Source organism: Nymphaea colorata, chromosome 7, assembly GCF_008831285.2.
Source record: "Nymphaea colorata isolate Beijing-Zhang1983 chromosome 7, ASM883128v2, whole genome shotgun sequence".
Taxonomy (NCBI): domain Eukaryota; kingdom Viridiplantae; phylum Streptophyta; class Magnoliopsida; order Nymphaeales; family Nymphaeaceae; genus Nymphaea; species Nymphaea colorata.
Genome location: NC_045144.1, coordinates 21565519 through 21581767, shown reverse-complemented (window position 1 = coordinate 21581767; position 16249 = coordinate 21565519). Strand labels below are relative to the sequence as shown.

General features: G+C 38.3%; 1 protein-coding gene and 2 long non-coding RNA genes across 3 annotated transcripts; all 3 read left to right on the top strand.

Annotated features, from left to right (window-relative positions):
- The first annotated feature begins 2309 nt into the window (after positions 1-2309).
- Positions 2310-3332, top strand: LOC116257853 (uncharacterized). The gene is made up of 2 exons (XM_031634854.2): positions 2310-2450; positions 2871-3332. Exons 1-2 carry the CDS (start codon positions 2315-2317, stop codon positions 3080-3082), a joined length of 348 nt encoding a protein of 115 aa, XP_031490714.1. The 5' UTR covers positions 2310-2314; the 3' UTR covers positions 3083-3332.
- Positions 3333-7802: 4470 nt separating this feature from the next.
- Positions 7803-8616, top strand: LOC116257854 (uncharacterized). The gene is made up of 2 exons (XR_004173488.2): positions 7803-7925; positions 8243-8616. It is a non-coding gene; the product is annotated as an uncharacterized LOC116257854 (long non-coding RNA).
- A 2093-nt stretch (positions 8617-10709) lies between these two features.
- On the top strand, positions 10710-11048 carry LOC126410272 (uncharacterized). Its single transcript, XR_007573970.1, has 2 exons — positions 10710-10861; positions 10974-11048. It is a non-coding gene; the product is annotated as an uncharacterized LOC126410272 (long non-coding RNA).
- The last annotated feature ends 5201 nt before the right edge of the window (positions 11049-16249 follow it).

Sequence of the window (16249 nt, the reverse complement as noted above, 5' to 3'; positions counted from 1 at the left end):
CGATTGGGCTGGCGACCCAAATGATAGAAGGTCTACTTCTAGATTTTGCACATTTGTTGGTGGCAACTTAGTTACATGGAAGAGCAAAAAACAATCTGTTGTAGCCCGATCAAGTGCCGAAGCAGAGTATAGAGCTATGGCGGCATGTACTTGTGAATTGCTATGGATGAAAGCTATTCTAAAAGACATGAATATTGAAGTAAAAGAGCCAATGAAACTTATGTGCGATAATATGGCAGCTATATACATTGGAGCAAATCCTGTCTATCATGAACGCACAATGCATATTGAAGTTGATTGTCACTTCATTAGAGAAAAAATTCAAGATGGAACAATTCAGACGCCACATGTGAAGAGCGAATACCAATTGGCAGATATTTTTACTAAGTCTCTTGGGAAGGAACGACATAGATATATTGTTAACAAGTTGGGGCAGATTGATATCTGCGCACCAACTTGAAGGGGAGATTGTTGGATCTTCTTATCAAGGAGAAGAGAAGATCACGTAAATCAATTACGACATTCTTGGAAAGAGATGAGGAGATTGCGTCGATCCTGGACAGAGATTTTTGGAGATATCTCTTTCAAGCTTTTCTGGCTTATCCCTAACGTTTCTCTCCCTCTCATCTTTAGCCGATTGTAAATTGCTGTTATAAATATCTCCCTTGTATCTTCGATTGTTTCAAGTTCTGAATAAACAAGAGCTCCTCTCTTCTCTCGTGGATGTAGGCTAACATGCCGAACCACGTTTTTTTCTGTGTGCTGTGATTGATTATGAATGTGGTGTAACAATCACAAAGTTTTCATCAATGGTCTATGCATTATTTTTCAGGCAGGATATGATCTTCATGGATGGTTGATAGAAAAAAGAAAAATTAAAAAAGTCTAAACTAATATTACACATTGAAAATATCCATTATTTTTTTTTCAATGTTTGTCTTTCAACTTTCCATTACAATGGATCAGACAGTTCTTGCAAATGAAAAGAGTGGTACTCTAAATAACTAGAACTACCATACAATTTTTTTTGTGTACGTGTATAGGCATATGTGTGCATATACAAAGAGAGAGAGTGTGTGCGACAGAGCCGCCAGAGGGGAAAACAGAGCGCCATGAAGAAGGCCAACGATGGTAGGGTCTTGTCCATTTGAAGGGAGATGTGTGGTCGCTATCGAGAGAGAGAGGAGAGACCGGAAAAATAATGGCGAAGCTTGGGCCATTTCTCGCCCGCTCATTAAAGGGTGTAGGTTAAAGAAGGGGCATACATAAGTGGACACCAGAGCTGGTGGTCGTTTATACACTACTAACAAGCTTACAGCTATTCGTATAGTAGGGAGACGCAGCGTCAGATATAATTGTGGAAGGGTTCTGCCAGTCCTTCACTTAGCCGACGTCTACCTCACAAATTATGTACATGGACATGGTCCACTCGTCCTCGACGCAGCCTCCAATCCAGCGTCACAGGCAGTTTGAATCCATGACATCAATGGGGCAGGGTGCGCTTGTGTCATGGATGTTCATGCATCGGGTCTCGATCGCCTTGTACTGCATATGCGTTGTACTGCGTATCTGACATAAACTTTTCAAAATAAATCAGAGATAAAAAATTTTGATATTTACTTAGGAAACTCCAAACGAATTCAAATTCGAGGAATGACGTATGATCACATTGGGGTTTAAGTTTATTCGATCAGATTCAAATTTGGATCATAATTAGTTTTTAATATCTCATATCCAATGTCTATTATCGTTGCACACAATCTATTGGGAATTATATTTTTATTTAATTGCTTTATATATATATACACACATATATATATATATATAAGGGATGTCATTATCTCAGATTTGGATTCAACGCATGGCTAATCCGTTCTTAAAAAATCATAAATGGAAAAAAATCTAATTTCCAATTAAGAAATCTGTCCAGGTTCAAATTTAAAAAATGGCATCAGTTTGGATTAAGATTTTGATATACATAAATATTGGATCACATTCAGGTTTAGATCAAATTAAGTTTTAAATAAATATATGATATCTAATAATCTTGCATTTTGAAGGTCGATCAAAATGTATAGCAAGAGAGAGAGATTTAAACGCACCTTGCATTGGGATAGCGTATGAAAGGCTCAAAATTAATCCAAGAATGAGATTGAATTACAGCCACAAACTGAACAAAAACATGGCGGCTTGACTAGTAGTCAATGCACTGCGCATTGCATTAGTGTATGAAAGGATGGATTATTAATCAAGCATGGATTAACTCAACCACACTCGAAGTTTCATGCCATCCCTATAAATTGATCATCCAAGGATGTCATTCCACACCCATCGAGTCTTCCTCCAGCAGCCGGTATTCACAATGAAGACAGCTTCCTTCTCCGTCGTCTTTCTTGCCTTTCTCTTGTTGTTCTCTGTAGCTTTGGCAAGTGATAGGGTTGAAAAACAAAGTATGATACTCTTCCTTTAGCTTCCCTCCTACATTTCCCACCCCATTTACCAAAAAAGTGTGTGTATATATATATATATATATATATATATATGTATATATATATATATATATATATATATTGTGTGTGTGTGTGTGTGTGAGAGACGTTATTGGCGTCGAACTGGCAACTGCTTTATAGAGTTGCCTGATGAGACGCCGACGAAAACAAATTTGTGGTTGTTGTTAAAGTAATGGTGTTTGATATTTGGGTAGTGACCAGCTGGGTGATCCGATCTAACCGCCTCTGAAGGTCTCTCTAACTCACTAATGCAACACACACGTACATGCACATGAACATGCCACTGGTTGGTGCACCTAGACATGCTTGTGATTAATTGCTTGGCTGACGCTTTCCTGATCATTATGGCTATGGATGCAGACGAAAAGAATGCATCAGGCGACATTTCTTGTGGAGTCAGTTGCCACAATGGTTATTGCTGCGGATATGGTGAGAACTGCTGCTCCGGTACTGGATGCTGCCGATCAGGTCAGACATGCTGCGGCCATCTTGTTTGCTGCGATGTTAAGGAGTATGCTGCGTTCGTGAATGCTCACGCTGTCCCTAGCAGGACAGCAGCCCTTGCAAACTGAAAGCTTCTCATTTCTGATCTGTTATCGTCTTCATAATGATGATAGCAGTAACTTTTGGTGCATCTAAATAATAAAGCGAGCATGCTTATTGTCTGCTAAGACAGCCTGCATGCATGCAGGGTCTGCATTTCCTAGTTCTTGTTGTTTGCAAAAACCATAACCAGTGTTTTTGCAAGAACCAGAACCACTGTTTTTGTCTGTCGTATGTGTGTACTTGTGCAATGGAATAAAATATGTTTTATCTTTATTACTTCTATTGCCTTTGTTTCATCTAAAACCCACACTATATATATATATATATATGATCGAATGAATGATGACTCTTGTCTAATAGAATCACCCAATAATACAAACAAGCCTGTTGATTTAAAACAAATAGATAGTTGAGATAAAAATAATGAGAGAAATGAGTAAAGTAATATTAGATGACAAAAATATTCATAACTTTTTTCTCTAGATTTTTTCTTAGTTGTCTGTCATGTTGTATCCAATGGTGGAGATTAGATGGTTAAATGATTTTAAAAAGGTAGAGTCACCATTCAATTTTTCACACACACATATATATATATATATCTTTTTCTTTCTATCCTCCCTTAAACAGTTTGCTTGTATAGCTCAATTTCAGTTACAAATAGATAGTTGAGATAAAAATAATGAGAGAAATGAGTAAACTAATATTAGATAACAAAAATATTCATAACTTTTTTCTCTAGATTTTTTTCTTAGTTGTCTGTCATGTTGTATCCAGTGGTGGAGATTAGATGGTTAAATGATTTTTAAAAGGCAGAGTCACCATTCAATTTTTCACACACACACACACACACACATATATATATATATATATATATATATATATATATATATATATATATATATCTTTTTCTTTCTATCCTCCCTTGAACAGTTTGCTTTTATTGCTCAATTTTCATGCTTGATGTCCTTATAATCGATGGTCCTATATTTTGCCAAATACGCCATGGATAGTTACAAAATGGTAAAGACATTAATTGCAAACTGTTGCCACTCTATAAACCATAATTAATGCTTCTGTAATGACTATTTTTAAGTGATAGATTTTTACCTTTTAACCATATAACAAAATTTGTCATACAGTAAACTGATGATTTTTTTACCAATTAATCTTATAAATGTGCATAATTCAGTTACAAATGAGTTCTGAGTGGTGTGATCATTACTTGCATGATTGATGAAGAAAAATATGGTCCGGAGTTTTAATTTTTGGTAAGTGAATTATTAATAATCATGTTGCCGTGCATTCGGATTGAGTTCACATACTCAAGCTCTTTTTCACGTAGGTTTCAAACACTTGTTACTACCCAGTTCACATATTAATTTATTTACATGTGAAGCATAACATTTGACAAATTCAAATAACAACTTTTTTGAATAAAAATAATTCACAGAAAAAAAAAGTGTCACGACAATGTACTTGAAATGGCTATTCTACTCTTATGGGCAAAGAAATTAATCAAAAATAAGGAATTTCATGAACCCACAGTTGCCAAGTCGAAGCACAGTGAAAAGAAGCTCGCTGCTCGCCGCATTTATAAATTATAAGTGATAGAATTCACGGGTATAAATTATGTCACCATGTACGTTTCATGCCAATCACGAATTCCATCAGTAAAACTCACGAAAAGTGAGCGCATAGATGCTGTAAAATATTGACCCGTTTTCTGATAATATATGTATCTTAAACCAAGAGAGGAGGGGATGATGCATATGGTGATAAATAAATATTTGATATCTAATGCTCTTGCAGTTTGAAGATCGATTTCAATCGAATTCAGTTCAAAATTAGATCCATGTCTATTACCGATATTGGATAATGAAAACATCGATTACTTTTTTTTTTGTCAATGTTTGTCTTTCAATTTTCCATTACAACGGATAAAAGAGGGTTCAAGTGAGTGAGCAGAGTTACACTTTAAATGGCTAAAACTACCATACGATTTTTTATGTAAGTGTGTAGGGATATGTGTGTGTAAATATGTACGTATGTGTAAATATGTACGTATATGTGTGCATATATAGGGAGAGAGAGTGTGTATGTGAGCGGCCAAGGGGGATAAAGGACAATAATGGTGGTGTCTTGTCCACGTGAAGGGAGATGGGTGGTCGCTATTGAGAGAGTAAGGGTGGGCATCGGCCCGGCCCGGCCCGATAAAGAACCGTCGGGAACGGCCCGACGGGCCGCTGGGTCGGGCCTGGGCCCGGGCCCGGCCCGGATATTTAACGGGTCGGGCCGGGCCGGGCCCGGATATATGAAACATGAGTCCGGGCCCGGCCCGGCTCGGTTATAATAAAATAATATTATGTTTAATTTATAAAATATTTTTTAAAAAAAATTAGTATTTATTAATGATAAATATATAATATTAAAATTAAAAAATTTTAAAAAATTATATTTTAATTTTTAACGGGCCGGGCCAGAGCTGACCCGGGCCGGCATATCAGGCTCGGACTCGACCCGTTAACAGTTTTTCCCGGGCCGGTTTTTTCAGGGTTCGGGCACAAGGCGGGCTGGGTATCGGGTACCCGGCGGTGGCCCGGCCTGGTGCCCACCTTTAAGAGAGAGGGAGAGAGAGAGAGAGGGGAAAAATAATGAGAGAGAGAAAAAAAAATGAGAGGAAAAATAATGGGAAGGGTGATGCTGGTCCTCGACTTAGCCGACATCTACCTTACAAATTATGTCACAATCCAACAATCCAGCGTCACGAAAAGCTGGAATTGGGCATATCTGATGTAAACTTTTCAAAATAAATCAGACATTAAAAAATTTGATGTTTAATTGGGAACTCCAAACGAATTCAAATTCAAGAATGACATCTCATCATATTGGGATTTAAGTTTATCCGATCAGATTCAGATTTGGATCATAATTAGTTTTAAATTTCTCAAATCGACTGTTTATATATTTTGAAGGTTGTATGTATGCAGTGTACATTGGCTTTACAAGTCAAGATTCGGATTCATTTGTGAATCTTAAAATCCTATTTGAATTAGATTCTTATTGTGAATCGCCAAATGGCCCTCATCAAGGCCATACTGTGAGTGCCCCATGAATTGATTGGAGTATATTTATGGAACGCGAGTATTTTATGTATGTGCCACGATCTTTTGAATAAATCTTTATTTCGAGGTAGATTCATGAAACAGTCAAACTGTTCTTGCTGCTTTACCAAGTCTTAGATGACAAATTTGTGAACTCTTGCCAGAACAACAGTTATCAGCGGGTGCAAAAGATATGCCAAGAGTCAAGCAGGAGCGAATATATGAAACTATGTATTAAAAAGTTACATCCAATAAGTCAGATCAATCAGCAAAAAAATATTAACATACTTATAAATAAATATTTACACTTAAGTTTCAAAAATTCTGATATTGTCTATATAAGTGGCATTAGTGGTAGGCATTAATCCAGGATTAGCAAATGAATATGCATGTGCATGAGTTAATTAATGAATATATTCAATGTTTATGTATTAATTAATTCACAAATATATACGCAGACTAGAGTTCTTCCGTCCCGTTGAAGCCCTGAGATCAGGACTGCAGATAGGCCTGGGCATCGGACTGGTCCGACACCCCCGGCCTGGTTAAAATAAATTTTTTAATAATATAATATATATCATTATTAAATATAAATAATATGAAAAATGATCCGGGCCGGCTCGATATGTTATGGAGCCTGCCCGGGCATGATGCCTAGGCTTAATTGAGGCTTAATTGCATATTCTTCTTCAAACGGGTGAGGAATTTCACAATAAACTTGTATAGAGAGTTCCAAAGAGCTATGGGCCGATAATCCTAGATCCCATAAATCCCTTCCTTCTTAGAAATCAAGAGTTCCGATTCATGTTGCAGGCAATCTTTTCCGTTTTATATTTTGATTTAATTGCTTTATATATATATATATATATATATATATGGATGTCACTATCTCAAATTTGTATTTGATGCCCGACTAACCTGTTCTAAAAAAAATATAAATGAAAAACACTTAATATCCAATTAAGAAATCTGGCCATATTCAACTTTAAAAGATGGCTTCTGTTCAGATTAGGATTCTGATATACACAAATATCTTATCAAATTCAGATTTAGATGAGATTTAGTTTTAATTAAATGTTCGATATCTAATACTCTTGCATTTTGAAGATCGATAAGGTTCAGTTCAACATTCAGATACTGATTAAAATGTCATTATAAAAATCAGATTTCGAATGTGAATATCCAAAAAGCGAATACGATTAAAGGTATATGGATTCAAATCCAGCGGATCCAAAAAAAATTATCATTTGGGATTGAACTCCAACATATTTTTTTAAATTTTTACAGGACAAACCGAAAATTTTCAAAAATGTATATATATATATATATATATATATATATATATATATATATGTATATATAATAGAGAGAGATGAAATAACAGTACGAATTGGGATGGTGTTCTGTTCGAGGACGCATACTTATCAAGCATGGGATAGCGTATGAAAGGCTCAAAACTAATCGAAGAATGAGATTGAATTCCAGCCACAAACTGAACAAAAACATGGCGGCATGACTAGGAGTCAATGGCACCGCGCATTGGTTTAGTGTACGAAAGGATGGATTATTAATCATGCATGGATTAACTCAACCACACTTCTCATGCCATCCCTATAAATACATCATCGAAGGATGCCATTCCGCACCCATCGAGTTTTGCTCCAGCACTTGGTATTCACAATGAAGACAGCTTCCTTCTCCATCGTCTTTCTTGCCTTTCTCTTGCTGCTCTCTGTAGCTTTGGCAAGTGATGGGGTTAAAAAACAAAGTATGTTTAACTCTATCTCCCACCAACTCTACCAAAAACATATATATATATATATATATATATATATATATATAAAAGATCACGTCACGCAGTTGGCGATGTTATTGGCGTCGAACCGGCAACTTCATGATATAGTTGATCCGATATATACCGCATTTCCCGATCTCTTAATCTCTCTAATGCAACACACACGCACATGCACATGAGCATGCCACTTGTTGGTGCACCCACAATATTGTGCAATTTGTGCATCTAGACATGCATGTGATTAATTGATTGGCCGACCACTTTCCTGATCATTATGGCAATGGATGCAGACGAAAAGCAAGCGACAGGCGATATTCTCATGTGGAGGCCGTGCCCCGGTGGTCTTGGATGCGGATATGGTGAGAGCTGCTGCTCCGGTACTGGATGCTGCCGACCAAGTCAGCGATGCTGCGGCCACCTTCTTTGCTGCAACGTTGAGGAGTATACTGCGTTCGTGAATGCTCACGCTGTCCCTGCCAGGAGAGCAGGCCTTGCAAACTGAAACCTTCTTATCTCTGCGGCCACCTTCTTGTCTGCTAGCACAGCTTGCATGCAGGGTGTGCATTTCCAAGTTCTTGTTGTTTGCAAGAACCAGAACCGGTGTTTTCTTCTCTCGTCTGGGTGTACTTGTGCAATGAAATAAAATATGTTTTATGTTTAATTACTTCAGTTGCCTTTGTTTCATCTAAAACCTACGCACACGTGCATAGAAACATATGCAGGCTCACAAATATAATGTATAAGAAGATCAAAATACTCAGCAAAACCATGGAAAGAGTCAGCGGATGCTAATACATATGTAAATAAAGCAAACTGGGCTGTAAAAGATAGTAACATGCAAATAAATATCTTTTGTGGGTTTGTGTGGGAAATGTCCATACAAACCCACATGTACCTTCCCCCACTTAGCTAGGCAGGACTGAGTTAGCCTGACACCCGACATCTCTATAATGAAAGATACAAAGTTAAATGTCTTTTCCCACTGATGGGTGGCCAATCACTAGCTATTGTTTCACCTGTACATATTAAAATTGGATATATAAAGAAAGTTGAACTTTCCATTTTTATCTTTTACAGCTTGCGGAATATGTTTGTGCGTGTTAACACAGAAAGGAAGGGAGGGTGAGCCTTCACTAACTAACAGACGGTGATAACAGAGCGTGAGCATCTTGCTCGCAACAACAACATAGGTGCGCACACCTTTTATTAATTGATACGACTGTGGAAACAACTTAACGGTATTCAAGGTGCTCGTGATATTTTCCGTTTTAGAATGCTAAAAGAGATCATGGTCAATGCATTATTTTTCACCAGCATGTGACTATAATACCACTTAATTAATCATACTTTTGTCCTCACAAAAGATAACGAGGAACCACAATCAGCACCCGTTTCTACAGTTCGCAAATTTTCAGAACTGTTCACCATCAATGCATGTTTTTATTTGAAAATGAGGACTTTTCATAACATGTAGTCCTCCTCCTATTTCCATTTTCGAAGTGCATTCTTCTTGGTTTTAAAAAAGCCAAAACAAATAGAAAAACAAAAACAGCCCGTGTTAGAACACCAGAATAACATTGAAACAAGGAACCAATATTCATACAATCATTGCAGAATTCATATCCTTGCGTTTCACATAGCCCATAATCTGCAAGTTCGATGAGACAACACGCTTGTGAGGCATTCCATCAAACAAGTTAAGTGCAATATTCTATCAGTTCCCCAAATCTCGTGTAGGTAGCAATAGCAGGATTCAAACTTCAATGACATTCCTAAACAGGAATTTATCAAAGACATACTGTGCTAACCCTTTCCAATAAAACATGAAAACGGGAGGTCAATATACAGAGAAGGGAGAGAGTGTATGTGTGTGTGTGTGTGAGCCGTGAGGGGAAGACAGAGCGCCGTTGAGAAGGCCAGCCATGGATAAGGCCAATGATGGTGAGGTGACTGGGTCTTCTCCACGTGAAGGGGGATGGATCTTCTCTATGGGGAGAGAGAGAGAGAGAGAGAGAGAGAGAGAGAGAGAGAGAGAGAGAGAGAGAGAGAGGAAAAATAATGAGAACCGGTGATGCGAGCTGGCCACTTCTGGCGGGTAGCCTTCGAGATAGAAGAGAGAGAAAAAAGGGATAAGGGGACGTGTTTGTTTCATTGCAGACACCAGGATCTGCCGAACCTGGTTATACTCAGTACAGAGCCATTAAAGGGTGAAGGTAAAGGAGGGGGCACATATAAGTAATTTGGTTGTTTCCAGTAACATTAATGAGGCGGGGTGTTATGCATCCAGTCTTGTGCTCTACTTCTCATCCACATCCGACAAAAACTTTTCAAAAGAAATCTGATAAGATTTAGATTTAACTGCTTCGTCTTAGTCTTATCACCCATCCACTCTTCCTCTAGCAACTGTGAAGCAATTTGTATTCACAATGAAGCAAGCTTCCTTCTCCGTCCTCTTTATTGCCGCTCTCTGTAGCTTCGGCAAGTGATGTGGTTGAAAAACAAAGTACGTTTCCTTCTTTAGTCTTCTTTTGCTTCTCTCCTCTCTCCAACACCTTACCCCACCAAAAAAAAGAAGAGAAAGTAGATTAGATCACGTCAAGCAGCTGGTTGGCGTCGAACCGCCTACTGCATGCATGATAGAGTTGCTTGATGAAAGGCCGACAAGAACAAACTTGTGGTTGTTTTTTAAGTAGTGGTGATCCGATCAAAACCTCCTCTCGAGATCTCTCTATCTCTCTTAATGCAACCACACACGCACATGCACATGAGCACGCAGATTGGTATGCTCAATGATGCATGTATGCTCCTTAGAGTTTTCTACTTGTATCCAAATGTTTTGGAGGCAAAATGCCTTTCCTAGCATGCATCCAAACATGCCCACAATCATATTAACCGGACCACTTGCTCGAGTTACGTATGTGACCTCCCAGTCCACAGTATTGTGCCATTCTTGCATCTAGACATGCATGCGATTTACTGATTGGGTGACCACTTTCCTGATCGTTATGGCTATGGATGCAGACGAAAAGCAGGCGACAGGCGATCTTCTTTGTGGAGTCAGTTGCCACAATGGTCGATGCTGCGGATATGGTGAGAGCTGCTGCTCCGGTACCGAGATGCTGCGGCTACCATCTTTGCTGCAATGTTGAGGAGTATACTGCGTTCGTGAATGCTCATGCTGTCCCTAACAGGATATCATCCATTGCAAACTGAAACCTTCTCATTTCTGATCTGTTATTGTCTTCATCATGATGATAGCAGTAGCTTATGGTGCATCTAAATAATAAAACGAGCATGCTTATTGTCTGCTAAGACAGCTTGCATGTAGGGTGCGCCTTTCCTACTTCTTCTTCTTGTTAGCGACAACTGACAAGCAATGCTTGCTTGCTTCTATCGTGTTTCCTTCTGCAATGAAATAAAATATGTTTTATGTTTGAATACTTCAGTTTGCTTTTTTATGATACACACGTGGACAAACACACAGATCAACACACACACACATATATATATATATATATATATATATATATATATATATACCACATGTGTTACCCTTTTTATTTTCCTCGAAAGGTATTTTAGAGTACTTTTGAAAAAACAATTTGCTTTTATAAACTAATATTCATGGGTCGGTCTCCTTGTAATGGACGGCCCAAATAATTCCGATCAAGTCTAATATATAGCTCAAATAATTTCGATCAAGTCAAATATATAGCCATGTATGTCATGGATATAGCCAAGTATGCCATGGATGGCTGAAAGATGGTAAAAAAATTAAAAACCTATGGATGAAAGTACCCTTATAGCCGACATCACTATAATGACCCAGCTGGCCCGTAGCAGTCAGCAACTTATAAAAATGGCTAACAACTTATAAAAATGGCTAAATAGACTACCAATCAATAATATTAATGGATGGACAAAAAAGGAAATGGAGGAATTAGGACCCCACAGCGATTTCGCATTGGATTTTTGACCAATTTTTTTTTTTTTTTGGCAAAGGTTTTTGAAAAAGAAAAAAAAAAAAAGCAGACACACTTATGGGTTCTCCATGTGAATGGAGACGGGTGGTCGCTAGAGACAAGGACGGCTGATGCCAGCGGGCCATGTAGGTTAAAGAAGAGCTTCGGCGGTGGTGATCGACTATTCACTTCTAAGCTTACAGCTATTCATCAGATATACTTGTGGAACCCTTCTGCTCGTCCTTGACGCAAGCTTCATCCACGTAATTCAGCTGCAACAGTAAGAGATGATGTAGATGGTCCACTCGTCTCCGATTTTGTCTCCAATCAGCGTCACAGTCATTCTGTAACATGAATGGGGTGGGGTGTTGTGTCGTGGATGTTCATTAATGTCGTCACGTGCTGTACTGCATGTGCATATGCGACAGAAACTTTTCAAAGAAGTCAGAAAAGAAATGAAAAAAGAAAACTTTGATATTTAATTAGGAAATTCAAGGAACGATATTGATCAGATTCAGATTTAAGATTCTCTTATCAAATTCAGATTTGGATCATAATTATTATCAAATTCAGATTTGGATCATAATTAGTTTTAAATATCTCAGGAACAATGTTCATATATTTTCAAAGTTTATGCAGTTTAGATTTGGTTTACAAGTCAGGATTTAGATTCATTGTGAAAGTTTGGGTTGGATTCTTATTGTGAATTGCCAGATGACCCCACCAAAAGGCATATTATGAAGGTAGACTTGCAGACATTATAAAAGAAGACGGATTCCCCGACACGTAGGAAAACTAGATGTCGGTGAAAGGCAACTTTTACCAATTCCCGACTTTAAATATCAACTGACGTTCAGAAGGATGAAAGTAGCCTTCATCCACACTTGCTGCTAGAATGTCATTGAAGTTGAACTTTTATCAACATCCACAAACATGTCATTTTTAACGACATCCAAAAAAAACATCGGTGGAAAGTAGCCTTTTCCGACGGTGCCGTTAAGATGTCATCTGACATTGACCTTTTACCGACATCCAGCTCAAAAACATCTCTAAACATGTCACTTCTATTGACGTTCAAGACTGATTGTCAGTAAAAAGCATTTTACCGACGTCCACTTTGCACAGTCGATAAAAAACAATACGTTTTACCGGCACTTGCTCATGCTCGCATCGCTAAAAGTCTCTTTCACTGACAAATTCAAAAACACAACCTGCATATTAAGGACTCCTTCTTTAGTTTTTCATGACGTGGAAGTCCTTCCCCATGTAGTCATTTTAAAGCGTCGGAATAAATAATGACCTTTGTCTACTTTTCATATTAGTTCCCCAAATTAAACTAACTATACAATTCTACGTCCTGTGGCAGCTATATAGTTCATCTCGCAAGTGCAAATCGTTAACGAGCTTGCTAGAAAGGTGAACGAAAAAAAAAAAGGCAAAGCAATAAACTGAAGGTTTCCATGTTCTGGAATATCATCAATCACTTTTAAGCGACAAGGCAAAGTAAAGCATCTAATTAACTCTAAAGACCACTAGAAGTTCTACATTTTCTTTCTTAGACAGTAATTTGAATTGTAACTCAAACTAGCAAAAATTGAAAACGTTGGTAACATGTTCTGCGCAACAAAATGTGTAAAGAGCATGAACAAAAGATGATTTGCAACTCCCTAACGAAGTTCACATAAGAAGTCCAAGAAGCTCTAGGTACATGCATATGTACTCTTTTTCTAGAAAAATGAGCAAAAAAATTTGTTGGTATACGATAATATATGAGGAGGAGGCCCTAGGGACAAGATCAAGAAAATATATGTCGATAACCACATGCATTCACAGAGTTGTGACGTCAGATTTTGTACAATGATGCTAAGACGATTTTCTACTTCCCACCATGCATGTATTTCTAAAAAAAGGTGGGAGGCCTTTATTCAATTGGCGAAAGCGGCCAAGGGTAGCCGCCATCAAGTGGGGAGAGAGAAGTCAGGACATAAGTTATTTGGGAGGAGAAAAGTCTGCTAAAAGGCCACGAGCCGGCAGTTGTGGGTCTCCCGGCCCATCGCTCATCTCAAGGATCCCACCATTATTTCATCAATCAGTAATCAAAACTTCGTCCAACTAATGGTTTGAGGGCTCTTTATGTAAGGACATATATGTTATTTTGTACAAATGCGGGTTTACCCTAATCCTTATGTTTTGAGGATGGCCGCCGCTTGAGTGTGTCTGTTCTGTGTGTTTATAGAAGAGAGAGAATACAAGAGATCTGTGTGACCGTGAACGTAGGAGATTATTGCTCTGAACCACGTAAATCGTTGTCTTGTTCCTTGTTGCTTCTAACCTTCTCTTGAGAGTGAGAGATGAGAGTTTATTATGTGTTGTTCCTAACAGAGAAAAGTCTGCTAAAAGGCCACGAGCCGGCAGTTGTGGGTCTCCCGACCCATCTCATCTCAAGGATCCCACCATTATTTCATCAATCAGTAATCAAAACTTCGTCCAACTAATGGTTTGAGGGCCTTTTACCCCGCAAGTTTGCAAAAGCAAGAAAGATGCATAGACAAAAGATTAATTTTCAAGAAACTATGGGAATTGGGATAGTGAAAGGATTGTCGCTGTAGATCTAGTAGTTAAAGACAACTAAATTTTCTCTCTTTCTAGGAAGGTAGACATCTTGACTCGGTCCGATCATGTCACTCCCATAAATAGGTCGTTGAGAGCATGCCATTCTCCACTCATCTAGTCATCATCCATCAGTTGGTATTCACCCTAACTAGTTGCTATCCACAATGAAGCAAGTTTCCCTTTCCTCTTTCTTGCCCTTTCCTTGCTGCTCTCTGTGGCCTTTGCACGTAGTGTGGTTGAAAAACAGGGTACGTTTTCGTTTCTAGCTGGTCTTTCGTCGCTTCCCTCCAAAACGTGGAGTGGACTTGTCACCCTGCTGGAGTGGACAGAGTTGCGTAGCAAGACGGATTCCCCGACACGTAGGTACCTGCACCGGGTGCATTTTCCAGGAGCTCGCACCCGCACCGGGTGCGTTTCGGGTGCGGGTGCGCTCCAGGTGCGCACCCAAACCGCACCTGACGATGAGGCGCACCCAAACCGCACTCAAGGGAGTTGGATCAAGTTCCGAGTCGAATCCAAATCCAAACCAAGTTTATTGTGTGTATGGTTTGGATCTGGATATGATTTCGGAATGAAATCAGATTAAAAATCCACAAAATCAAATCCCTATCGGCCGTTGCATCTAATTTAATACATTTATAGATATATTATATGTTCTCTTTTCTCTTTAAAAAAAAACGATACAGGACTAAAGAATGGTGGCTTTCATAAAACGATCTTTTTGCCTTTTTTTCAAACATTTCTTTTTTGATTTTTTCCCACTATCATAAAAATGTATAATTTTAATTGTGTTATTCAATTTCTACGAAAAATTAATAATAATAATAATAATAATAATATTAATATTAATAAAATATTTTCACCGCACCGCCGCACCTAATTTTTTTGAGATGTGCCGCACCGGCACCCGCACCCGCACCCGGCATTCAGGTGACATAGGCTAGAATGTTGAAGTTGAACTTTTATCAACATCCATAAACATGTCATTTTTAACGACATCCAAAAAAAACATCGGTGGAAAGTAGCCTTTTCCGACGGTGCCGTTAAGATGTCATCTGACATTGACCTTTTACCGACATCCAGCTCAAAAACATGATTGTCAGTAAAAAGCATTTTACTGACGTCCACTTTGCACAGTCGATAAAAAAACAATACGTTTTACCGGCACTTGCTCATGCTCGCATCGCTAAAAGTCTCTTTCACTGACAAATTCAAAAACACAACCTGCATATTAAGGACTCCTTCTTTAGTTTTTCATGACGTGGAAGTCCTTCCCCATGTAGTCATTTTAAAGCGTCGGAATAAATAATGACCTTTGTCTACTTTTCATATTAGTTCCCCAAATTAAACTAACTATACAATTCTACATCCTGTGGCAGCTATATAGTTCATCTCGCAAGTGCAAATCGTTAACGAGCTTGCTAGAAAGGTGAACGAAAAAAAAAAAAGGCAAAGCAATAAACTGAAGGTTTCCATGTTCTGGAATATCATCAATCACTTTTAAGCGACAAGGCAAAGTAAAGCATCTAATTAACTCTAAAGGCAACTAGAAGTTCTACATTTTCTTTCTTAGACAGTAATTTGAATTGTAACTCAAACTAGCAAAAATTGAAAACGTTGGTAGCATGTTCTGCGCAACAAAATGTGTAAAGAGCATGAACAAAAGATGATTTGCAACTCCCTAACGAAGTTCACATAAGAAGTCCAAGAAGCTCTAGGTAC

Coding starts and splice junctions, on each gene's coding strand:
- LOC116257853 (XM_031634854.2), top strand. CDS start 2,315: ATGTCATTCCACACCCATCGAGTCTTCCTCCAGCAGCCGGTATTCACA. Junction 2,451..2,870: donor TGATAGGGTTGAAAAACAAA/GTATGATACTCT, acceptor CTATGGATGCAG/ACGAAAAGAATGCATCAGGC.